Genomic DNA, 26287 nt, shown 5'->3' on the forward strand with positions numbered 1-26287 from the left:
TTTTGACCTCAGAAAGTTCAAGAAAGGAAGTGCAAAGTCCTGCCCCTGGGGAAGCATAAACCCAGCCACTGGTACATGCTAGTGGCCAGCTGCCTGGAAAACAGCTCAGCAGTGAAGGACCTGAGGACCTTGGTAAACAACAATGTGAACATGAACCAGCAACACACCCTCACAGCAAAGAAGGTCAGCCACCTCTGAAGCTACAGTAGGCAAAGCATTGCCAGCCAGGTGATCCTTCCCCTCAGCTCAGCACTGGTGAGGCCACTTGTGAAATGCTACATCCACTGCTGGACTCCCCAGTACATGAGAGACATGGATTTACTGGAGTCCAGTGAAGTACCACAAAGGTAATTAGTGATTGGAGCATCTTTCATAAGAGGAGAGACAGCTATGGCTGTTCAGCTTGGAGAATAGAAGGCTCCGGTGGATCTTATAAATGTGCTAAAATCCCTGATGGGAAGGAATGAAGAAGAGGAAGCCAGACTCTTTTCAGTAGTGCCCACTGACAAGACAAAAGTAAATGGGCACAAATTAAAAATAAAATAAAATCTAAACAAAAGAAAGCACTTTTTTACTGTCATGGTCAAACACTGGAGTGAGTTGTCCTAAGAGACTGGAGTCTGCATCTGTAGAGATATCTAAAACCCTACTGGACGTGATCCTCATCAACTTGCTGTAGCTGATCCTAACTGAACAGCAAAAATAATACTCGGTGATCTCAAGGTGCCTTCCATCCTCAGCAATTCTTTGATTCTCTGTCAAGCTAATCTTTCCAATACGAAAATAAAATAGGATCATATAAAATTATTTGAGCCTGTATTTTTGTCTTAGTCTCCCAAAATGTCATCTCCAGCTGTGTTTTAGCCCATGACACAGTGCTGGGAATGGTTTAATTTATTGAGGCAGAGAGAAGAGAGACGCGTACTGCGCCAATGGGATCATTTCCTATTGCACCTGGTGTTCCTTTGAAGTCACCTAGTCAAGTTCTGACTGAGCCCAGCCCTGATGACTTTGTGAGATCTGCTCAGATCACACCCCAAGGTCATACAGCACAGAGTACTGATCTGATTGTGTGTTAGAAGTGACAGCCTGACATGTGCAAGTATCAATCACTCCAGATGATAAAATATGGGCAGTTTAAAAGTTTTTGTTTGTTTGTTTGTTTGTTTTACCATCCCAGTGGAGAACTATGGAAAAATGTAGCTTAAATTCTTGCCTTTATGTGAGATACTGACAGATTAAAATTTGCCACCACAATGAAGAAGGGCACATTTGCTTATATAGTCACATTAGCATCCACTGTGATTTGCGATAGGTGATCTTGCTTGTATTTGCATAATCCCACTGACACAGGCCCAGGAGTCAGTTTGGACACTCAAGGTTCTAAACACAACAGCTTGTAGTCAAAATATTTTGCTGTGTGTAATCTACTTATTCAGGGTTTCCTCCATGATGTCCTACATCAAAGCTGTCTTTCCCACACACAGGCTTGGCAATTATTGCTGTAAAAAAGCTACCTCTGGGGACTTGTTCCATGTAGCAAACTTGCCCATTCTTCAATAGCAAGTGGTTATCTTTGTGCAGATCAGGGAGAAGGGAGGGTGGGATTGAACAGAGCGATTTGCTGCTTAAAGAACTGAAATCCTCCCACCTGAAAAGTTCAAAGCTATTAAGACAAAGAGCTGCAATGCTTTGTAGGGACAAACTTTGCCCTGGCATAACCTGGCATGGTTAGATCATAATTTCCTCGTTTCTGTAATTCTGCAGTCTTTTGTGTATTAACCAGCTCTTCATAGTTGTGTCACACAAACAGCACTTCCATGCCTGGAGATAGCTATTTTCCTTTGTGTTTCCTGCAGTAAAATAAACGGCTTGTAAAATAGCTGGTTATTCATGTGAGACGACTGAAGTGCCTCTCTCTTTTTTCTACTGTAGTTGCCTTGCCAATGGCATCAGATCTGCAGTTGTACGATGTGTCGCACAGCAGCATGAGAGCTAAGTGGAATGGAGTAGCGGGTGCCACAGGTTACATGATCCTGTACGCTCCTCTGACAGAAGGATTGGCTGCAGATGAAAAGGAGGTGATGTACTGAGCTTTCATTTGCAAAACAAGTATTAAAGAAATAATTATTTAAAGAATAAAATAGTAGTTGGCCTTTAACATTCAACTTTATCAACAAATACTTTTTTTTTTTTCCATGACTGTCTTAAGTATTTCATGTTAGACTTTAAGAACAGAGGGCAAGTACCAGTTGATTATTTTTATATGTCATTGTCAAAAAATGCAACAATTTCAGCTGAATTAAAGTGACTCTTTTGAAATGGTAAGAGGTGATACTGTGTCATCATATAAAGCAAACACTCATAAAAAGCCCAAAACATCTAAATTACTTCCTAAGTGTGATATCACAAGAACTTTAAGTTAAGCCTTTGTACTCCCCAGGACCTTTGAAAGTAAATCAAATTAGGAAATATTCTAATTCTGTTCTAATTCTGTTCAACTTTTACTTTTTTTTTTTTTTTTTTTAATTTAAAAATAATGCCTTCCATCAAAAGTGTTTTTAATAAATATCTTTAGAAAAAAAAATGGGACTAGGTAAACTGCAGTCTTCTACTGTAAGTAAAATACTAAAAGCAGTAGACTAAAAATAGTTTCTAGCATGGTTCCAGTGAAACTTTTGGGGCAGGATTTAAAAAGTTTTTAAGTTCAAGTTTCTATATGTATAATTCAGATTATGTATAGCATCTCTGTTCAAGCAAGAACATTTAAAAGCATGCTAGGGCATGCATACTTGTGTGCGAAAGAGTGTAGGAAGCTACCAAAAGCTCGCATAGACTTGTGTTCTCTGCTAAATAAGTCTCTCCCTGAAACCTAGCTGAATCTGTAGATCTGAGCTGAACCCTGAAGAAGGACTTTTTTTTCCAGTAAATAAGTCAGTTCCTGTTGCTGTGGTTCTCATTGAAGAGGTGGAAATGAAAAGTGATACACGCCTGAATTAGCAAGCAGAAAAACTGAGCCTTGCTGTGCATAGAAATGAATTTCTCCTGTAAAAGACTGAAGATGAAAGAAGATGTAGCTGGGAATGGAAAGGGCACAGGAGATGCACCTTCTAGAGAGGTCTCTTATGTCATTGCTAATGTGACTAGTTACCTTCAAAGTTTTCTTACCTGCGAGCTGGCTTTTGGCCTTTTGACAATTTTGTTCTTTTCATAATTGTGCAAAATCCCCAAATCTTGGGACAAGATCAAGCACAATATCAGAAAAATGCTCAGCAAAGTATTTGATCACAAGTTTAATTCCAAGTGTGTAATTAGTATTCTTCCCCATCATGAGCTAATTGAGAAATAATGTGTCTTTTTTATTCTTGGTGTTTCTAGATAAAAATTGGGGAGGCTTCCACAGAACTTGAACTGGATGGGCTATTGCCAAATACAGAATATACAGTCACAGTTTATGCCATGTTTGGAGAAGAAGCTAGTGATCCCCTTACAGGACAAGAAACTACACGTGGGTAGCATGTACCTATATTCACTTCAGTATTAACAGAACTTCACAACAGTCTTTGCACATATTAGAAAAGACATCTCCTTTTAAAATATGATTTGAACTCTTTTCTCTTGTCAGTAGCAATACTATGGGTATTCCCATTGATTTCAGTGGAACTAGTGGTAGTTTTTTGAACGTGCTGAAGGTGAATGAAGGTCACAATGTAGAACTAAACTGAGACTGCTGTTTAGTCTCCTATAGCCAGCGTACCAGGTGTGTGTGGGGGAAAGTCTGCTCAGATGGAGAAGTTCGTTCCTCTGGCTCAGTAGGAGTCAGGACAGATGGAAAAGAAGCAAGGGAAGATTTCTGTCCAACCCCCACTGCTTAACATCTGGTAAACGAGGGGTTGGAAAGCGCCTGTGCATTCATGATAGATGATGTGTTTTTAATAAGCAGCAAGAGTTTGGCCAGCTAAATTCTGTCCTTTACTAACTGTACACAGCACTGTATGTCGGCTCTCTAAATAGCCTCAGCAATTTGGAAGACAAAGGAATTGAAAATAAGCAATTGTGCTGCAGGGATATTTCTGGCACTGCATTCAGTGATACCTCTACTGCTTCCAGCAGCGGAGTGAATGCTTCCCCTTGTTTTGTGCTCCTGGCTTGAGTGGGCCAGTGTGAAAGTGGCTTACATTTAATAGGTGAGAAAAGTTCAGGCATGTGAGTGCTAAGAAATAGAAGGGCCAGAGCAATGACCTGTAAAGTGAGTACTGGTAGGAGAAGTTCTACAAGTGCTATTGAACAGTTCAAGACAGACAAGCACAGACAGGCAATTAATGCAACTTGGGAATGTTTGTGGACTTTAAAAGTGTGGAAGATTCTTAACACTTGGAGAATCAAGTCTTTGACTTTTCTCTCTGTGTCATTCTCTCTCCTATTGTGTGTCTCTCATTCCTTTTTTAATTTTTTTTCCCCCTCCTTTTGGTCAATATCTGTTTTTCATTTTTCCTAGTAGTTTATGTAGTTTATGACTGTGCAAGCCTGAATTCACTTCATGTCATATGATCTTGGAGGTTGCACAGCTCTAAACCTTGCTAACACATTGGATGGAAGATCACATGCAAATTCCAGATACATTGGCACAAGCTGAGGAATCATGACCTCAGTGTTTGATTGCAGAAGCTAGTAACATATGTTAGTCAGACCAGCATCATTGCTATTACCAGACCAGAATAATAAAAAGAAAACTAACCCTGCAACCTTCATCTATTTTTAAAGTGACAGTGCAGCCAACTCACTCTGACTAGTCTTTAGCACTGTAATAAGAAAGAGGATTAATTCTAACCTTCTGTATCCAGCTATTCAAATAAGCCTCTTCTAAGAGGCTTTGATTGATCAGGCATTGGGGCAGTCTGGGAGGAGAGAAAGCTCTTGGTGAGCATACCCGTCACACACAGTCAGTGTTCAGTAATGTCTTCCCTGTCTGGATTCAGATTTAATTTTTTTAAATTATTTTTATTTTTCTTTCAATGTGATTATTTCTATCTTTCAACTAAAGAACAGGCTGCCTAGTATTTCTTCCTGTACCATGCATCTGCCTGGAGAGGGATCTGCCTAATTTGCAGTAGCATTACATGTAGCATCAGATAGTCTGTATTTATTAAAAATTATGCTACACACACAGTCATCTTAATCACTCTAGTGAAACCTGTCTTGTACCACGACGTGACATGATCAATGAGCCCATTCTGAGTTAGCATTTGGGGGGGAGGGAGGAGGAGGGGGCAGGATTTACCCAAGTCTCACTGTAAATATCATATAACTTTGGCAGCAAGGCTGCCTGTCTGGTCATGAGCAATGTTGTCAGGAGATTATGTTCCAAAAGGAAAGAGCTGAGACTGAAGCATTTTGTGGTATGGCCAGGTTGGTGAAATGAAGTGAATTCCACGACTGACAGAAAGTAGAAAGGAAAGCCAGCACGTGATACTCCCTTTACTTGACTCAGAGGAATATATCGCATGCCAGAAAGTGTGGCAAAGCCATTTAGTATAATTCCAATCTGTTCTCATCTTCTCTTTCCTCATAGCCAAATTGACTTGACTGTTCCTAATCTGGTTAGGCATTTGCTTGCAGATTCTGAGTCACTATATGATCTGAATAAAGAACCCATATATCGTTTTTATCTTTTTTTTTCTTCTTTCTTTCTTTCTTTCTTTCTTTCTTTTTTTTTTTTTTTTCCTCCCATATGCTCTTGTGTGAGGGAAACAACTTCTGAAGTGTTGATATTTTTCTGTCCATGTGGATTGGTGAGGAGTGTGTGCATGAAGGCAAGATGGAGAGAGATAAGTTTCACAACTTGGAGAAAATAAGCAGATGTTGGGGTAACACAGAACCTACTGCTCAGAGTAACAGAGATAGCACAAATTGCTTCCTCTTGGGTGATAGAAAAGTGGAAGCAATCTGCAACTTTTGCATGACCTAACTTTCCTCCAGCTCATGGCAGTCAAGGATTGTGTAGTATATAAATATGTCTTTAACTGGGGTTGCTGTTAGGAAGCAGCTTCAGTCAAATGTGGCCTTTACACAGAGAATAATTCCTTTCTGTAAGAAAAGGGAAAGGTTAAGCAGAGATAAAACAGTAAAAATAAAAAATTCAACTTCTGAAATAGTTATACTTTTGGACAAACTTTCCCTTATGTCAGGGACTTTTATATTCAGAAAATGTTTTGCCAAAGTATTCCTGTCAGGAAATCTTTTTGATAGAATACTTATGGAAAAAAACAAATCAAAAACAAGTATGAGGTACAGATCTAGTTGAATTACATTAATTTACAAATACAAACACTAATTTATAATTTATTATAACTATTGTGTAAGTTAGCTCCTTCTATAATATCTAGTATGAGCAGGAGCATTATTTCTTTTTCAGTATTAGGTGAGACACACTGACCAAGACTGAAAGTTCTGCTTCAGCAAGGAGCTAAACCTTATTACCCGTCTTTAAGTACATGTGTAGCCCCATTGATGAAGGGTTTTTTAAATATAAATATCAGTCATTTGGGTTTTTAAATGGAAATGCGCTGCTTATTTTCAAGGCATGAAAAGATTCACAGCTAAACCCATGATTGTATCTCTTTCCTTTTCAAGTGCCTCTGAGTCCCCCAGCGAATTTGAGATTTTCAGATGTAGGACACAATAGTGCTAAACTAACATGGGATCCTGCTTCCAAAAATGTGAAAGGCTATCGCATCATGTATGTTAAAACAGATGGAACGGAAACCAATGAGGTAAATCATTAGCTCCTTCTTTCCCTTAACCAATCTCAGACCTCCACAGACTTCTGTAATTATCAAATGTAACCTTTGTAAATAAATCTACCTTGCAAGCTACAACAAAAGCTTTGCTGACATACAGAAATCCAAACAAATATAGAAAAAAATCTTTTATAAAATCATGGTAAGTTGGTGTGATTATTAAAATAGTCCAGATTCCATACAAAATAAGTTGTCATATGCAACATAAACCTCAAAAAAAAAAAAAAAAAAAAAAAAAAAAAAAAAGTTTATATATAATTATATGTGATCATGTGATTTTGTTTTGTTTTACTTTTACTATTATTATTATTTATTTTCTAAGGCATATCTGTCCTTTTTAACATATTAGATGAAATATCTATATTCCTGAGTTTAGAAGATAGCATTCCTGTGCAATGTGTTGTGTCTTTTCCTTCTGCCAGGTCCCTTAAGATTTCAGTCAGAAATTACTTGACCTCTTCCTATTGATTGCTTTTAATATAGATAAGGTGGCTGTCTGTTAGACACTACATGTATGTCAGCACAGGAGCTTGCCCGTTGCGGGAAGTGACTGTTCCACTGTGTGCTGATGTGGCCTCACCTAGAGTGCTGTGTGCAGTCTTGGGTGCCACAATAGAAGAAGGAAGTAAAACCATTAGAGCGTGTTCAAATGTGGGCTATGAAGTTGGTGAAGGGTCTAGAGGGCAAGGTGTATGAGGAGTGGCTGAAGTCACCTGGATTGTTCAGCCCCGAGCAAAGCAGGCCAAGGGGAGGCCTCATGGCGGCCTGCAGCTCCCTCACGAGGGGAGCGGAGGGGCAGGTGCTGAGCTCTGCTCTCTGGGGACAGTGACAGGACCGGAGGGAACGGCATGGAGCTGGGACAGGGGAGGGTCAGGCTGGGGGTTAGGGAAAGGTTCTGCACCCAGACATGGTCGGGCACTGGGATGGGCTCCCCAGGGCAGTGGTCACGGCACTGAGTCTGCCAGAGTTAAGAAACGTTTGGACGATGCTCTGTCTCAGAAATATGGTTTGATTTTGTGGGTGGTCCTGTGTGCATCCAGAAGCTAGACTGGATGATCCTTGTGGGTCCTTTCCAAGTCAGGATATTCTGTGATTCTGTGAGAATGGTTTTGAACATCTCAGGCTTGTGGTAATGTAATTTATAATGTGAGTGAATGTTCAGTAGGTTTTTACCTACCTCTTAACTATTCCTTTGTGTCTGTTCAAAGAGCAGGCGGCATTTTTTCTGTTAGCTTCGCACTGGTAACATTTCCCCTGTGGTGCTGAGCTACCATGACACTGAATAGTTGGACTGACAAACTGTCAGCTTATACAGCTTTGAGTGATCCATTCACTGCAAAGTCGCGTTAACTGCTTCCTCAACAGAGACCATATAAAACTGTCATCTTTTCTCATGACAAAAGTTGTACATGCTGGTTTATGCAAAAATTACCCAAAATTTTGTTTATGCAAAAATTACCCAAAATACTAAAAGACTGGATAGCCCAGAATTTCCTTACAGTTCTGTATTCCTGTGTTCCCGAGTTGGGTTTACTATGGCTGAATTCTGCTTTCCTCTAGTTTGTCATAAGCTAGGATATTTAATTAATTTTGTCAGCTTTGGTGCCTTGAAATTATCATTCTTCATAGTTCCACATAATTTATTTACTAATTATATGACATTCTCTTTCTGTGTCATTATTACCCAGAAAATTTTCAGAATTTCATGAAAATATAAAGCAACTTTGCTTCTTTATTTATAGTGTTTGTTCAATATCGCCTGCAAATTATGCTTTCTCTAGGTGGAAGTTGATCGTGTTTCAACACATACCTTAACAAGTCTGACATCCCTTACGGAATATACAGTTGCTATTTTCTCCCTGTATGATGAAGGACAATCTGAACCACTTACTGGCAGCTTTACCACAAGTATGTATGTCTTAACTTTTGAAGGCTTTCCAAGAAAGACTTTCTAAACTTTTTTACTTCACTGGAAAGTAAGACCAGTGATAGAAACTGTTTCTGACGGTGGATGCATGGAGGTCCTTCAGTGGAGAGAGGATTACAAGGCCTGTACAGTTAGAGTAGATAAATAGCTCGTACTGTGTGTATGTCCCTCCTCAATCACAAAAACACTTTCCCAAATACGTGTGCAAAGAATCTCATGTGCCTTTTTTATCCACCTTCCATGTTATACTCCTTATAACAAGCTGCAGGTAAAGTGGTGTCTCCTTGCTGTTGCCATCTAAGTTTTAGAGAATAATTGAATTTCATATTTCTTTTGCATAATATTTTGCAGAAAAAGTTCCACCTCCCCAGCATTTGGAAGTTGATGAAGCATCAACAGATAGTTTTAGGGTCAGCTGGAAGCCCACATCCTCAGATATTGCGTTTTACAGATTGGCATGGATTCCTTTGGATGGGGGAGAGTCTGAAGAGGTGAGTTGCCTTGATTCTCTGAGGGTGTGAAATAGAAGAGGGAATTCTATTCTGAGGTCACCTTTGCTTCAACTTTTGCCAATTAATTATGGCCAGTTGACTATGAGAAAGATCTGCCCTGCTGCAAAGCTCTCTAAACCTTAATCAAACCAATATTCTGGTTTCTTTTTGAAGAGGAAGTGAAAACAGAAGACATATTTTGTGAAAAATCAGTCTAGTCTGTAATGTGCCAACTGCATAGAACTAGCTTTGCTGTTTGATGCTACTTTGGTTTTCAAATGTTCATATTCTTCATTTTGCTTTGAAGATGGTAACTGAGCCAGAGCTGTGATATCCTCACATAAGGCTCCACATTTGTCTAATAATCTGGCCTCATTAAAATTGCCCATGAATCCTTAGTTATGAAATGTTTGAAAGTTAAAAGTTTACATATAGTTAATTTATTAGACTGTCCCCCTTTTTTCCCTCATAATGGCTCTTTCTCTTTTTCTTCCCCACGCTCTATTTTTTTTTCTCTAATCCCTTGTGCATCTTCTCCATAATGCCATTTTCATCAGTTCAAATTTTCAAATTATTTTTGCTGCCATTGGGCTTTTTCTGTTTTATCCAATTTTTCCAAGTATTTCTCAACAGACACTTTATCTTCCTTTCCCAAATCTTTCTTGTTCATAGTCTCTCATTTCCTCTCCTCCATTATTTATTCACTCACAGTTTTTGCTTCTTTTGTATTCCTCAGTCTTTTATACTTTTTCATACATCTTGCTCAGTTGGTATCAGCATTGCAAAGAGAGGACATGTCTGCAAACTGTTGATCAGGGTAGAAAACATGATGGGGAAAGATGACCTTTCCTACCTCTGCCTAGATTTCGTGCATTGTTTTTTTCATCCATTAAGGCAGAAAGCAGTCTTTTCAGATTAGGTTATATGGCATTTTCTGTAAATTTAGTTGATTCTTTCACCTGACAAGAGGTAGTCCTTCAAACTGTTGGAAGAAATTACAGGAATGAGCAAGGAAAAGAAGGAACTGACAGGTGAGTGAGTGGGCACAGGTCATCCCCTAGCATTCTCCTGCAGTAGGTGAACTGCTTCATTTCTCTTTTAAGTTCCAGTGAGTAGCTGTCACTGAACCCCTTTAAGCAATATGATTTTTATTTTTGTGAGATGGTATCCGCAGCGTCCTTAGAGCGTGAGAATTAGTGATCAAGAAATATTTGAACTTCTAAGGTTCTTCTTGTTTGTTGCCTTCATTAAGAACTGCTGGAGGCCCTAATATTTTCTGTATGTTGAAATATTAAAAATACCCAAGCTGCTTTCTTGTTCTCCTTGCATGACCTCTCTAATGGGGTCAGGCCTAGGATGGCACAATACCTCCAGGCTGTTGCCTCTTTAAGCTTCTTTCCCAGCTAAGTGATCAGTCATGCAGAGAAACAACATGCTCTCCCTCTCTTTCTCCCAAGACCCAACTTGCCAATTAGCTGAGTGGGGTCACAGAGTGGTGTTGAGAATTACACACCTCTCAGCTCACTTCACTCACACTACTAACGTGCGAGGAGAGTTCAGGGAGGTGTTAGTACGAAAGAGCCAGAATAAATTTAAGAGTGAGCTTTTATTTGTAGGCAGAAGTAGGAAATGCATGCTGTTATACTCCTGTGTTTGTTGCTATTTTTGCTTCTTTTATTTCTCCTCTCCACTTGAAAGTTCAGGGCTTTGTGTTGTTTTTGTGTGTGTGTTGTTCTTTGTGGGCCAAATTAGCAGGGGGTGGTGGGTTGTAGAAGTTATGCTTCAGAAAGTTTGCCAAATTTACATGTAGGATGGTAACTATAGAAATTTCATGATGGCACACATGACTAGAGACTATGGGGAATTGGAAAGGAGGATATTAATTGTACCTGCTTAGAGTAAAGCTAGATTCTCTCAAGCTCATTTCTGAATTTTTCCCAAAAAAGTCTGTGCCAGAGTACACAGTGTGGGCTGCCTATTTCATTATTCGATAATTGTAGAGGACATGGGCCCAACTAATTTTTCTCCTTTTGTTTTCTTTATCTGAATTCAAAAAGTCTGTGGTTATTTGATGGGTCCCTCTTCCCCACGGTATTCTTTTTTTTTTTTTTCTTTTTTTTTTCTTTTTTTTTTCCTGGACCGTGCCTATCTGTCAACTCAGGAAATCTGTGGCCATGAAAAGAATAAAGTGTGGTTCACTATTAATAGCTGTTGTAGTAGACTTTATGCTGCAAATGTATATTATTTGATGTCCATTTTAAGTCTTATTTGTATTCCAGTTATACAGTGGCCACCTTTAAAAACTTGCCAGCGTTACTTCAAAGACAGATTATTTTATGATAATATTGATCTGCATAAACTAATAACTATTCCCCAGACCAGTCTGTCCATTTCACTGAAATTACTGCTCGGGCTCCTGCCCATCTTTTGACCCCTTCCAATAAAAATCAATGAAACACAAAAAAAAATCCAAAGTAATACCTTCTGCTTACAGTTAACATTGTAAAAGTTAATTTACAATGTTGTGAATCTTCTGCTATTGTTGTAGATAGAAAGAAGGAAAATAAAGAAAATTACTGTTTAAAACACCATGACATATAGCCAACTACTCAGTGAGGCATCTTCTACCACCCCCAGGTCTGCTGCAAATGGTTTTTTTGTTACAGCATACAATCTATTTGATTTCTTTGACTGTGGACACCCTTTCTGGATCCGGCTTTGTTAGCAGGATAAATCATGCTTTCCAGTTGTTTGCCACCAATTTCCTGCCCAGATCAGCATTTCATGCGTACAGTCATCAAATCTGCCAGTGACAATGATTGTATGAGTGCTCCCTGAACATGTTCAATCACAATGAAACAGACCTAGCAAAAATGGCAAAGAACCTCTGTTTGAACTCTCAGAGGTAAACATGTTTGTTCTTATGAGTGGTTACCCCAGATGAGCTGATGTGGCAGAAGGTGTGTAGTAACTTATGGTAACTAGGGCTTGGTGGAGTTAGTAGTAACCTTTTACATTTATTGCAATTGTTTGTAGAGTGCATTTATCTGTATACCTCACGTTGCATTCAAAAGTGTGTGATCATAACTCAGATTATAAATACAGTATAGAAACAGTGTTATTGGATGGTAGAAATATGAATGGAAGTTCATCTACACTGTTACATAGCCTTCACTGATGTTTTGAATTGTAGTGATTTTTAAAGGTAATGCTTATGTTCAGCTTTAGGAATTTATTAATTCTGGGTGAAAGTATAAGATTGCACATTAGAATAATCAAACCTGCCATGAAATAAAAAATATTTTTTTTAATTTTCTTAACGGTGTTTTTATTTCCACATACCTAATAAATGATTTGCGCATATCTGAGTGTAGATTTCTTTTATTTTAAAGGAAAATCTATTTTCTTTCCTTGACTGCAGTCACTTCATATAGATTAATCAAATGTAGAACTGATTGTCTTTATTCTTGCTTTGTTATTTAGGTTGTCTTAAATGGAGATGCAGACAGTTATGTTATTGAAGGTTTGTTGCCCAACATGGAATATGAAGTTTCTTTGCTGGCAGTTTTTGATGATGAAAGTGAGAGCGAAGTTGTTGCTGTTCTTGGAGCTACATGTAAGGCAAAGTCTTGATTACAATTTTTAGAGATGTTTAAGTGGTTTAAATTTAAAGTATAAATCTAATATTTAAAATATAGTCCATCTTTGGATAGCTCTAATACTGAAGAATGTGGTGGTTTAGCAGCAGGGCTTTGCTGACTGTGTTTTGTGCTATTCTTATTTAATATTATGTTGTAGATGGCATTGAATCAAAATGATGGTTTGGCTCCCTCTCTGAGCAGTGGTATTAATAACCAATTGATCTGGAAAGACATTCTTCATTTCATTATTTAGTCTCAGAATAGTGTTCCCCATTAGAAGATATATTAGACTGTGGGCGGGAGGATGGCAATAAGTGTTTTAAAGTAATTATTTTACAGGAATTTCATTGAAGATGTTTGCAATTTACAGTATGTCTTTTTCTTTCTTATTTGTGTAATTTATACTCACTCACAGGAGTTGTGTTCACTTTTGGCTAAAATATTGGTCCAGAAAGTTTACACACGTAGCCTGTGAAATTAATATAACAAAGATAAAACTTGTAAATCATATACAGTGTAATTTGTAGTCATAACTGAAACAGTGGCAAGCAGTTTCAGTTAGATTGCTCAGTAATATTATTGTGACACACTGAATGACATGGGTATATAGATGCATCATTTGTATTTGATAAATCTGTTATGTGATTTTTGTCTCTCTCATTCTCTGTCAAGTAACTCATGCTTCCCATGCCCATCTCTAAAACTAAAACTTGAATCTAAAAGTGTATTAATTTTTCAAGTCTATTTCTGGAGTACTGTACTATTTGTGGAAATTAGCATTAATCAAGCTCATGCATAAATATTTTCAACTTAATAAAAAATATTTTCAACTTAATAAAAAAATAAAGAAAAGAATGTCTTTTCTCTTTACATTAGGCACTGTCAGACATGAAAGATAACTTGCTCTTGGCTGCTGACATTATTTTTCTCTAAAAAATTAAATTTTTGGAGTTTACTGGAAGGATATCTTTTTGTGTGTGTATGTAAAAGAATGCTTTTTATAAGATTATGTGAAAGCACCAATTCAAAATTATTTTTTTTTTTAGTTTCTGGCATACAAAGGGAGCTTTAATGGGGAAAGAAGTTTGTTTTTCTTATCTAGTCTATTAAAGTACCGGTAAATTGCTGTTGAAGTGCAGGTTAGGATACTTGTTGGCATGATGTAAACTCATATGGATCATTTCTGTTTTCCTTTTCAATGAGGAAGAAACGTTTCTTCAAAATTTCATGTGCACATTCTCTTTTGGTGGATAGTTAACATCTATTTTTAAGGTGTAAATTCAAAAATACATGTATATTTGATTCTTATAAATCACAAGCTTAATTTTCAATATTCTCTTAAGACGAGAACTTACTGTACATCCAAGTGATGCTGGCATAGTGCTGAGTGTACTGTCAGTTTTTCCTTGGACACTAGTGTAGCATCCTCACAAAGTCCTTGTTTCAGTTAATATGACAACCTTAACAAATGGTCTAAGTGGAAGTCATGGAAGCTCAGCCAGAAATGTAGACTATGTATATTCTTATTTAATGGTACAGTTTATAATTATGCCTTATCTGCAGATCTATGTGCTAATCCTGCAAATATATGTGCCTAAAGTAAGTTAAATGAATAGTTCCCTTGTAATCTCTGAAAGGCCTGAAGTGTGTGGGATGCTCGTAGGTGTGAGCACATAGTTTTCGTTGTCATGGTTAGAAATCCAAGATAAATACTGTGACTTCCATATCTTGTTGAATTGTTTGTGAGCTGAGTACTGTTTTTCAGTTGCAGGGACTACCACAATACCTACCACTGTGACTACTCCCAGTACCACGACTCCTAAGCCCACCATAGCAGGTAAATGGAATAAATATCAACAGTTCAAATGCTGCAGGCAAAGAGCTGAGGCTTCCTGCAGCCTAGCACACCCAGATATAGGGGCAGAGAGCTGTGATAATACTGAGGGGCTGGTAACCCCAGTTCCTTGTGGTTTGTGTGGTTGGCACACTGCTGTGGAAGATCTTGTTGAGGTATAGACCCCAGGTGAGGAAAATCACCATGGAAAGGTACACCCTGTTGCTTTCCTCCACCACCCTGCTGTGTGTAGCCAGCTTCCAGCATCTGCCACATGTGGGTAAGGAGCCAACATGGTGTAGGGACTCTGAATGCTTCCAGAAATATTACATTGCAATGCTGAGACCGAGACTAATTTGGAAAATCCAGTTCTCTTTTCACTGTTCCCTCATAAATATGAGCATGAATGCTCTTTAGAATTTTGCTTAGCTTTGAAGATTATATTTGTCTTCTTGGGAGTTTAGAAAACTTAATTTTTATGGATCAAAAGTTCTACATTTCTCTTCTGTAACATTCTGTCTGCAGTGAGCTTTTGATTCTTAGAAAGCTTCATAAGCAGAGTAATATAAATAAAGCAAATGGGGTCATATGTATTGATGGCAGTATAGGATAACTGGTATTTTATTAAATTGTTAGAGTTTTTATGTGGTTCAGCTGAAGTAGGACTGAACTGAGTGGGTCTGCCCTAGGATGGACTTGGTGATAACTAGGACAATTTTAAATCTAAAACTAGAATTGATAAAATATTAATTAAATTATTATTATTATTATTTCAAACAGTTTTTCGTACAGGAGTCAGAAACCTTGTTATAGATGATGAAACAACCTCAAGTCTGAGAGTGGTATGGGACATTTCAGATTACAATGTTCAGCAGTTCAGAGTGACCTATCTCACTGCGGATGGTGACCGTGCCGAGGAAGCTGTAAGAACGGTCTGTATGGCTTTTTATAAATTGACTTCATAAGCTTGAAAAGTTTGTTTAATGATTGCTTAATAATTGCTAAGGCTTGGTCTCTCCTTACATGACATTCCAGGTGCAACTAGTAAATGATTCATGTTTGGCATTTCTGTAAGATAGAACTTCAAAGTTTCAGTCCTAACAGCACCTGATGCACAGCAGCCATAGGCAGTCCAAGGCATGATCTAGGCCCAGTCATGTACATTTGAAGGACTCATAGTTAAATGACTTGCTGCCTGCCCCTTCTTCCTGTATTTTTTAAATTTGTGTAAGGTTTTTGACTGTTTTGTTTGTATTTTTAACTCCTAGGCCTTTTTGCTATCCTCAGATTGTGTTTTAACAATCCTTAAAGCTCAGGACAATCTTAAGTAATTCTTTTGACTTCAACAATTTTGTTCCTTTCTTAACATTCTCATTTTATTCCAAATCAGTGAAATTTAAGTTCAAATACAGACCTTCCATACTGCTTACATACTCTGAATATGCCAAAACAGCAACAGCAGTTTTTAATCTAAGTGCCTAAGAATATTTGTTACTTTTCTAATACTATGTGATGATCAAAATTAACATTGTCTTACTGAAAAAAATGTTTGTGGTGATCAAGATTTTGGAAAATATCTGAAAGATTGAAGAATATTACATGTACTCTTTTGTGCATATATCAAATAATAAAAAATGAAGCCCTAAGCTATAGCTGTATTATTTTAGGATTTTAGACTTGTTGAGATAATCTCAGAATGCTGGGAGGCCATATGCTTTTTTTTTTTCCCCTTGGGGAAATCTTAATATTTCAGCTCTTGGCTTCCACAAACACTAGGTTATAGAATTTTGAGATAGCTGTGTGTAGATGTATTAAACAGATTAAATTGTACAGTTCAGGGTTACTTTCTAAGTCAATAGCTCAGAATGCAAAACTATTCCCTATATCAGCCTCCTTCATTAGAGTTCCAGTAGTGTCTGTTGTGTGACTCACTTCTGTTTGTAGGACAGTTGTAATGAAAAGATGTGATATTCTTTTTGAAGTCTATCAGACTATATCAATCAAAAATATTGAAAGAATGAATGAATTGAATATCTTTTTTATTTTTTCTAGAAAAATGTGTCAGTCTTTTTTCAATTTGCTTTCATTTACCTTTTATGCGAACTTGGTAGAAAAATACTTCTAGCAATCTTTCATCTATAATCTGAAAATGAACTCAATGCAGTAGTTTCCTTTTGGACTGGAAAAAATGCTTAGTATATAATACAGTGGCAAAGTTGCACCGTTCATCTAAAATTTCTGAAATTTAGATCCTAGAAATACGATTTCAGCTTTGGAAAGCCAAATCAAATTCATTATATAAATAGCTCTGTTTTAATCATAGAATCATAATATGCACTTACTACGATTTTAAAAGGAAATTAAAACCACAAGAATGAAGTTTAAATTCTGGTTATTGAAACTGTGAATTGACTCAAAACCTCATTGAAGAAAATCATAAAATCTTAAGATTAGGTAGGTATCTTAGCTCTAATTCTGCAAATGATTTAATTTTAAGTACACACTCAAGTGATAGCTTTGGTCACAAGCAAACAGATTAACCATGGGTTTCATCTCTGAAATCTATCATGTGTACAAATACTGTATGGAATAAGGAACTACTTAAGATCATGCTTAAAAGTAAGAATATTTTAAACTGAAGAAAGGTAATTTGTCATTTGGCTTCAAGTACCTGAGAGGTGCAACACGGATGTTAAAAAAGTACTGTTCATAAGTTTAACTGTATTTCTCAGACAGAACCCAAAAGTTTTGTGGAGTTTGGTCTTAAATATACTGTAGCGTGTAGTAGATGTGTAGGTTTTTTGGCTCAGGTTTCTGTCATTTAAATTTCAGTTACTCCTCCCTTTCCATAAAAGTATTAACAAGCTTTTTAATTCTTTACACAATTTGCTGAAAATCAAAGACTAAAAAATGAATACTTTTCACTGTAGAAGGGTTAAGCCCTAAATTACATGTTCTTTAATGGGTGTGCTGTACATGCTGGAAGGACCACTTTTTTTTTTTCTTCCTTAAAGCCAAGAATGTTTCTCATTGTTGAAAACCGTATTGTGCTTTGGAAGACCACTGATGTGCAGATGTGGAAAGAGAGACTTCTTAATGGTTGCATCCCCTCTTTTAAAAACCTGAACACTTGGTGGTTTTCAGAAACGTGTGTTTTGAGTATGTGTATAGAGGAGTTTAGCACAGGAATCTGTCATGCGCTAATCATCCTGTCCTAATATAATTTCCATTTTTGAAAAACAAATGAAATATTTCTTTGACAAGTCTCAACACCTGGGTGTACTAGATTAATGTCTTTCTGTGCATCACTTGACAAACTTAGAAGTAGTTTGAATGTGTCCTGGAGCATTAGATCTGGTGAGAGCTTTCTTCTTTTCTAGAAAATTTTGTTGTGCCATCATCACATGCATCCTCTTTTAACCACCAAAACTCCTTGAGGCTCACTGACTGCTTTTCCCCCTTGAGTTAAAATGGCTCATTAGAGGTCTTTCAATTCCTTGCCAAATGTATGAGGTTTCTGGCTCAGGTGATAGGTTCACACGGTGGACATGGGACAGGGAGGGTCCAAAATAAGAGTTTGAACTTTGGGACTGCTGCTTCCAATAATACTAATTCAGAAAACAGATTTGGTGCAGGAAATAGAGGCTGGTATTTTCCCTTTTACTCTGTCCTCTTCCTGTGGCAGGTAGCTCCCGTTCAGGTTTCTGAGGCTCACTGAGATTAAAATTTTACTGACAAATTAAAAGATTTCCAGGCTTTTCTTGGGCACTTCTACTATTCTAGTTGTTGTGGCTCCCGTCAATATACAGTCATTCATTGTAGGTTTTCAGGATTAGCTGCTTTGAGGAAACCTTGCACTGTGTTAAAATGCTTAATTTGCTCTAGAACAGGGAAGGAAGATTTTCTGTCCCCAGAGGAAGAAAGTAACAATCAGCCTTTGTTAATGGCTTTAGCTTTGGGCAATCACTTTCATGTCAAGAAGAAATAAATAAGAGGCTTTATTTTGTCCGTACGATTGTTTAAGTACTAATCATGAATATGACACCAGTGGTCTATGGAGCTTTTAATGCAAAGCTGTGGTGGGTGTTTCATAGGCACATTCTTTTTTATTCTGCTCAGGTATAATCAGTAGATCTGCTAAAAGAGGTGACAATTTCATTGTTTTATTTTACCATACAGTGCCAGAAATATTTGAAAATGCAAGCTCCACAGCTGTAGCAGTGAAAAATAGTGTCAAATGTATGATATTAAAAGGTTTTGGCCCTAAACATTAACCTTGGTTTGTTTCTGGTATTCTGACAATGCAGGTAATGGTGCCTGGGAGACAAAACACTCTTCTACTTCAGCCTCTGCTGTCTGATACAGAATATAAAGTCACAATTACTCCCATCTATGCGGATGGAGAAGGAGTCAGCGTCTCAGCTCCTGGCAAAACATGTAAGTACAAACTTTCTGCTGATCTTTGGCCAGGATGCGTATGAAGAAAGGCTTATTCTTTTGGCCTTTCATTTTTGACTGCAGCGATATATTTTAATATAAATGTGGGCTTACTTTGCGTGATATATGTGACACAAGAGCTTTATATTAACCTCAGTTCATCGGTTTATAAGCAATGGATTGCTTCTAATTGACAGATTGTATTTTATGTTCAAATACAGTGAATACGCAGAAACTTATTGAGTAATAAAACTGGTAAGTCTTTTATAGATAACCCACCAAGGATAACCCAGCTAATACAGAAAATAATGTAAATTGTGCCTGCTGGGATAGTATCAAGCCAGCCATTGTACTGTTAGATGTTCTTTTGTGTGACCAAAAGGTCATTAGAAATACTGCTGAGCTTTTTATAAAAGTAGTTGCATTATCTCCAGAGTTCTGAACAAGAACCAAAAGATTACTCAGCTCTAACTTAAGTTGCCTCTCTAAGTATATTGGTAGAAAAACATCTCATTGCTTACTGCTAGTCATGGTAGTATAATTTCATTGAATTATTCTCCTAATTTACATAGTTTATGCCTAAATTGAAATGATGTTTCTGCAGACATGTAAATCACTTGTAAATCATTCAATTTGAAAGTGTAAGTGTTCATTTATACTTCAAAAACTTCAAGCACTTGGATTTAAAGAAACTATATAAATGAAAATTAATTATCTCTGATATTAAAAAAAGCAAACAACAAAACAAACAAAAACTAACCAAACAAAAAACTAGGGACAAAGTTGGAAACTAATCTGGAAATTCATTGTTTGTTGAATTTGTTTCAAAGATTGAAATTAGCCCTTAGAGTAAATTGATATAATTTTCTTAAATACATCATCATTAATCCACTGGCATAATTCCAAGGATAAATTTGATTCAAAGGTTGATTCAAATGTTGATTTGATTCTTCCTGGTAATTTTGCCAATAAATTAGAGAGTATCTCATGATTTTCATGTACACATCTGAGTTCTGTGCATGTGCTTGTATGTGTTACACTTGTAAAGGCTCACTGTGGTTTCTTTTTAGTACCCTTGTCTGCTCCCAGAAATTTACGTGTCTCAGATGAATGGTACAACAGATTACGTATTAGTTGGGATGCCCCACCATCACCAACAATGGGTTACAGAATTGTCTACAAACCTATAAACAGTGAGTTTTTAAACTGATTTTATGTTGTTTGTCTTTGACTGTACAATGTTTTATGTTATAACATCATCTTTTGCTGAGTTATGTACTTAAATCTAACAGTTGCAGTTACAACTTTAAAAGTGCTATTAACTTAGATGTCTCAGTTTTTGAATATGAGAGTTTTGCAGAGTTAGAGAATGATACAGGTTGGAAGGGATCTCTGGGGATCATCTTTTCCAGCTCCCAGATCAAAACAGGGCTAGCTTGGAACAGGTTTCACTGGACCTTGGACAATCAAGTTTGTAACATCTCCAAAAATGGAGATTTCAAAACCTCCCTAGGCATCTGTTCCATTTTTGACTGCCCTTACTGTAAAATTTTTTCCTAATATCTAATCAAAATTTCCCACATTACAAATTTTGCTTATTTCTTCTTGTCATCTTCCTGTTTGCCTCAGAGTCTGGCTCTGTTTTCTCTTCTCCCTCTCATTACGTAGTTGTAGGCAGCAGTAAAATTCCCCCTAAGATTTCCCTTCCTAAGGCTGATCAAACCCAACTCTCTCAGTCCGTCCTTGTATGTCATTTTACCCTGACTCCTATTTATTTCAGAGGCCACCTTTCCTTTTCCTGTACCTCTCTTCTGTGGTCCTCCTTTCCTTCGAGTTCCTTCTCCTTACAACACAAATAAAGCTTTTGTTTATTGACTTTTACTTCTGCCCTACTCCTGCCTTACAGACAATTGCCTTTTTATTCATGGACCATTTTGTCTATGCTGCATCTACTCACCAGCACCTTGCAGCTAGACAAAATACCACCCAAAGACAATGCTATTGTTTCTTAAGTCTATCCAGAACAGCTAGGAGAGGTGAGAAGGGAACTGTTTGTACTTCTGTTTTGGTACAATCTTATGCTTTTCTATTTTCATTATCATTTTTGCACAGTGTTAAAAGATGTTTTTGTATAAGAACCCCTTAGGGACTGTTCTGCTGGCTGGCATCTGCTGTCCCCTGTTGGTCCTGGCACACCATCAAACTGAGGAGATCTTTGGCATCCTATTTAGGGCAGTAGTAAGTCACTGAAGCAGAACAAAAGAGTTTTAACAGATGCCAGTGTCTAGCCCTGCCCTAATGAATCCCACTGCTGAATTTCCCAAGTGGTTTGGGTCTTCTGTCCATACAAGGACTGTACACTGTTCTGAGCAGAGTGTCTGTCTTTGTGCATGTTAAAAAGAAAAACGAGAAAAGAAAAAAGAAAAAAAAAAAAAAGAAAAAAGAAAAAAGAAAAAGCAGTAACTTTAGGATTGAATGTAATGTTGGATAAGTCTTAAGATTTATTTTTATTCCTGCTAATTTGGTGGATGGGCAAATTCTTTTCTAATTTTTTATTTCATTTTTTGCAGTCCCTGGTCCTGCGTTGGAGACCTTTGTAGGGGATGATATAAATACCATTCTTATTCTAAATCTCTTCAGTGGAACAGAGTACAGTGTGAAAGTATTTGCTTCATACTCAACAGGCTTCAGTGATGCCCTAACAGGCGTAGCCAAAACCTGTAAGAATGATTTCATGCTGTTCAGATCTCTACAGGCTGCTTTTCACTGTAACTGTAGCTTTGTGCAGCTCCCTGAATAAAATTTCACATGGAATTGTTTTTCAGTTATGTGCAAATTGTTTTCCTGAAATGGAAGTCTCTTTTTAATCAAAGTTTGTCATGCTTTACAATCTACTGGATATTAGCAAAACAGGGATCATAAACCAGATGACACTATTTACCAGCCAAACATTTCATAAAATCATAGAATGGCTCGTGTTGGAAGGGACCTTGAAGATCATCCAGTTCCAACCCTCCTGTCATGGGCAGGGACACCTCCCACCAGCCCAGGTTGCCCAAAGCCCCATCCAGCCTGGCCTTGAGCACCTCCAGGGATGGGGCATCCACAGCTTCTCTGGGCAGCCTGTGCCAGGGCCTCACCACCCTCTGAGCAAAGAAGAACATTTGCTTAACAATAGATACAAACCTCTGTAATGGAAAATCTGTTCACTCTTTTTTTTTATTCTCTAACTCCATATATAAAAATATAATTAATATTTATATTAATTATACCAATATTTATATTGGGATATATATTGGTATATATTTCTGCCAATATTTATAGTGGTTTATAGTGCAGAAGTAGTGCTTTTATAATATTTTTATACTGATTTGTAGTGACTGACTTTTTAGCAACGTTTGTTATTTAGTCTTAACTACATTGACTGAAGTTCCAAAATTCAGATCTGAAAATTCACATTTCCCCCCCCTTTTTTTTTTCCTCCTTTTTTTTTCCTCCCTTTTTTGGTTTTATTGATGACTTTTTTTGTAAGCAGTTATTTTTTTTAAAGTTATTTTAAAGTTATATTAATTAAAGTTATTTGTTAAAAATGACTTTTCTAATTCTGTTGTCACTTTTTCTTGTGTGTCATATTAGACAAATAAATCTATTTTTTTTAATACTTAATTTTCAGTGTACCTGGGTGTGACAGATCTGGATGCATATCAAGTCCGCATGACTAGTCTCTGTGCTCAGTGGCAGCTTCACAGACATGCTACTGCATACAGAGTAGTTTTAGAATCACTTGTGGGTAAGTTACTAAATCGTTTCATGTACATTTTCAGCCCAACCCAGAGAACTGAATTGCATGAGTTAAGAAATTGTACTTGGTTGGACCTGTAGACTAGCTCTGGGAAGACTGGAAATGATGGACAGAAGGAAGAGTTATCTACACATTGAAAGTTTCAGGACATCTCTGTCCTTTTATATCAAATAGATGTCAACTTGACCTTTTTATTGGTTTGAGTTTTATCTGTCAGTAGAAGATAGGTGCTTATGTGAGCTCTTCACTGGTGTAAGGGACAGAAGATGGATAAAAATTGAAGTGAATGCATTTAAGATTGTAAATAAGCCCATCAGGGATCACTCTGTAGGATTAGGGGAGGGCAGAAGGAAAGGGAAAGCTCTGATTAAATCCAGACCATGATCACAGACAGAAGAGGGTCCAGTTGTCTGTTATCCTGCAGCTGATTGTTAATTGCAGATTGCAGTAATGTTACTCATCTGGATAAGCACGAGATGTTTTTTATGTGGCAACACGTGGTGTCTTGGTGCTTTTAGCAAAGGCTATATGGAAAGTGAAATACACTTTCTTCTGTTTCACTGTGATTCTAAGGTGTAGCCAGAAGAAGTTATGGAGACGTCACTGTTTGTGCAGAGTAATTTTCTTAGCCCCAGTAGACATGAATGATCTTTTGAACGGTGACAAATCAGAAGCTTGGATAACTTGAGAGAAGTGTAGTTAATAACATTTAATGGCATCTATCAAAGTTATCAGGAAAAGTACTACTAATTTGATTACAAAAGAATAATGACATTGCTGTGCTATGGCAAAGAGGTGGTGATATGGTTTATTTGAAGGCCTGAAATACAGGCAAGCTGTTCTGAAAGCAGAGGTCTTTGCTGACTCAAGAGAGCACAGATTTTCTTCTCAGCTGGGAGCTAGACAGTATTCTGTTTTCTTGGTACCTCATTCCTCATCTATATAACTGCCAGAACTGTTTCAACTGAGCCAGAATTGTTTTAACTGAGCCAAGAGAGCCTAAATATGAGCAAAATGAGCTGAAGTGTGAACAATTGCCTCTTAATAACATCTATCATGAAGAATTTTGATCGTCAGATAGGGTATGTGTCTCATCCAGGCAGTGATCATTTATTTTTATACTAATCTAATGCATCCTGATAAGCATCAGATGTTTTTTTTTTTTCACTTGGCAGTGAATGACTGGCATTTTGTGTTTATATTCTGTAGAAAGTGAGAGTGGTTGCTTGTATATTTCACTGTAATACTTCTTGCTGCTACAAGATTATGAATTGTGCTGAAGGTTTTCTTATTATTATTAAAATATGCCTGAAGCTATTTCCAGCATCTAGGCATTTTCCATTGTCAAAATGTTTTCCAGTTCAGAATGTAACGGAATTGATCTGAAAACCCTATAAAACCCTATTCCTTAACCAACATATTTAATGGTTACTAGTGGAAACTTGAGTACAATATGTAGTTCAGTCTCTTTTGCAATTGCTAAGCAGATTACAGACTCTGAGAACCAGAGGCATAGACAAAAGATGCTGTGGAATTGCATAATGGAACAATTCCTCATTAGACTCTGATAATTTAGGACCAGATCCAAAGGCCATTGATGACAGCGTTAGTGTTTTTATTAGCTTCAGTGCAAGGGGTGAAATTCATCTCTTTTCCTGCAGATATCTGACACATCCTTCAGCTCCTACTTAATATGAAGGATGGAATGTCACAGGGACCTCTGCACAGAGATGAATTTCAAGAAATAAGGCAACATGTGGTTTATAGATTTGTCAACCACTTGTCCTTCATCTGCTGTCATGTTCCCTTCTAATTTCAGACTTACATTGCACTATTCAATAAAACAGCAAAGGAAACTATGTTTTAATGATTTCTTTTTTGATTCCAGATGGGAAAAAGCAAGAAGTAAATCTTGGTGGAGGGACGCCTAGACATTGTTTCTTTGAGCTAATGCCTGGAACTGAATACAGAATCAGTGTCCACACACAGCTTCAGGAGATAGAGGGCCCTGCTGTAAGCATCATGGAGACAACATGTGAGTAAAGCAGATCAGAGTTCAGCTAGCAACAATGATGATTGATTGCTTCTGCTTTTTTTTTCGCTTCTTGCCTACAAATGTGCTGTTCCTACACAGTTTCGTTTAGCTGAGATTTTAATTTTTTGGCTACAATGTGACTCCTCTGCAGAAGTGCACAAAAGGCTGCTTTCTCCAGAGGATTCTTACTCTGCTGCTTTGTATTATTTGTGAAGTCACATTCAGCAACTGCACTGCACTTCTTAATGAGAATGAAACAGGGACAGTGGATTAGATCCTTTCATAAAATGGCCTGCTGGGGGATACTCAGAAAGTCTGTGACTTTATAAAAAGAAAAAGAAAAATACAGAAAAACAAAGCAAACAGAAACAGAAGTAGAGATTGTTTTATATGCTGCAGTTCTTGTCATTTAGAAAAAAAAATCATGTGTGTTGTCTGAGTAACACACAGTTAAATGGGACTTTGAAACCCAGTCTACTCATATATATCAAAAGAAGAAAAAGCAATCTTTTTAGTATTATTCTCAGTACCATGAGACAGGCAAAAAAACAACCAAACAAAACCAACCAACCAACCAACCAAACACAACCCTTTCAGCTGTTTATGAAGGCAGGACCCTGCTCTCATGAGTTCAGAATATTGTAAAAGAAAATATGGGATGAACTGAATGAAATAAACATACTCAAATGTTATCATCGTCAAGCCTGCTTTCAGTCTAGGTGATCCACTTCTCATACTTCATTACTGTGCACCACAGTGCTGTTACCCTTCTCTCAGGGTAGAAAACATTTATCACTTTACTCTCCAACTTCACCTCTCCATACTTACAGAGTTGGAGAGTAAAGTGATAAATGTTTTCTTATAGGACTTATATAAGGACTTATTGTCGTGGTTTAACCCGGCTGGCAGCTAAACACCACGCAGCCGTTCGCTCACCCTCCCCCTCCCTCTCTGGGACGGGGGAGAGAAATGGAAAGTGAAGCCCATGAGTTGAGATAAAGACAGTTTAATAAGACAGGAAAATAACAATAACAATAACGATAATACAATGGTGATAATAGTACTACTAATAATAATATGTACAAACAAGTGATGCACAATGCAATTGCTCACCACCCGCTGACCGATGCCCAGCCTAACCGAGCAGTCCGGCCCCCTCCCACCGGCTAGCCACCCCTATATATTGTTTAGCATGACGTCAGATGGTATGGAATACCCCTTTGGCTAGTTTGGGTCACCTGTCCTGGGTCTGTCCCCTCCCAGCTCTTACTGCACCCCCAGCCTGCCTGTTGGCAGGACAGAGCAAAAGGCTGAGATGTC

The 26287-nt window shown here is 37.5% G+C and overlaps 1 protein-coding gene across 3 annotated transcripts in view; it reads left to right on the top strand.

The window, feature by feature from the left end:
- The window catches only part of COL14A1 (collagen type XIV alpha 1 chain), a 127587-nt gene that overhangs the window by 45208 nt on the left and 56092 nt on the right, over window positions 1-26287 (top strand). For all 3 annotated transcript variants that reach the window (XM_082753149.1, XM_082753150.1, XM_082753148.1), the window contains 13 exons: window positions 1936-2081; window positions 3379-3508; window positions 6634-6773; window positions 8582-8708; window positions 9079-9218; window positions 12702-12834; window positions 14625-14696; window positions 15474-15625; window positions 19001-19130; window positions 20201-20323; window positions 21701-21850; window positions 22804-22920; window positions 24821-24967. In XM_082753149.1, the coding sequence (XP_082609275.1) occupies window positions 1936-2081; window positions 3379-3508; window positions 6634-6773; window positions 8582-8708; window positions 9079-9218; window positions 12702-12834; window positions 14625-14696; window positions 15474-15625; window positions 19001-19130; window positions 20201-20323; window positions 21701-21850; window positions 22804-22920; window positions 24821-24967 (1707 nt within the window). The remainder of the gene's footprint in view (window positions 1-1935; window positions 2082-3378; window positions 3509-6633; window positions 6774-8581; window positions 8709-9078; window positions 9219-12701; window positions 12835-14624; window positions 14697-15473; window positions 15626-19000; window positions 19131-20200; window positions 20324-21700; window positions 21851-22803; window positions 22921-24820; window positions 24968-26287) is intronic.

This window comes from Aythya marila, assembly GCF_965140915.1.
Source record: "Aythya marila genome assembly, chromosome: 2".
In the NCBI taxonomy this organism is placed as follows: Eukaryota; Metazoa; Chordata; class Aves; order Anseriformes; family Anatidae; genus Aythya; species Aythya marila.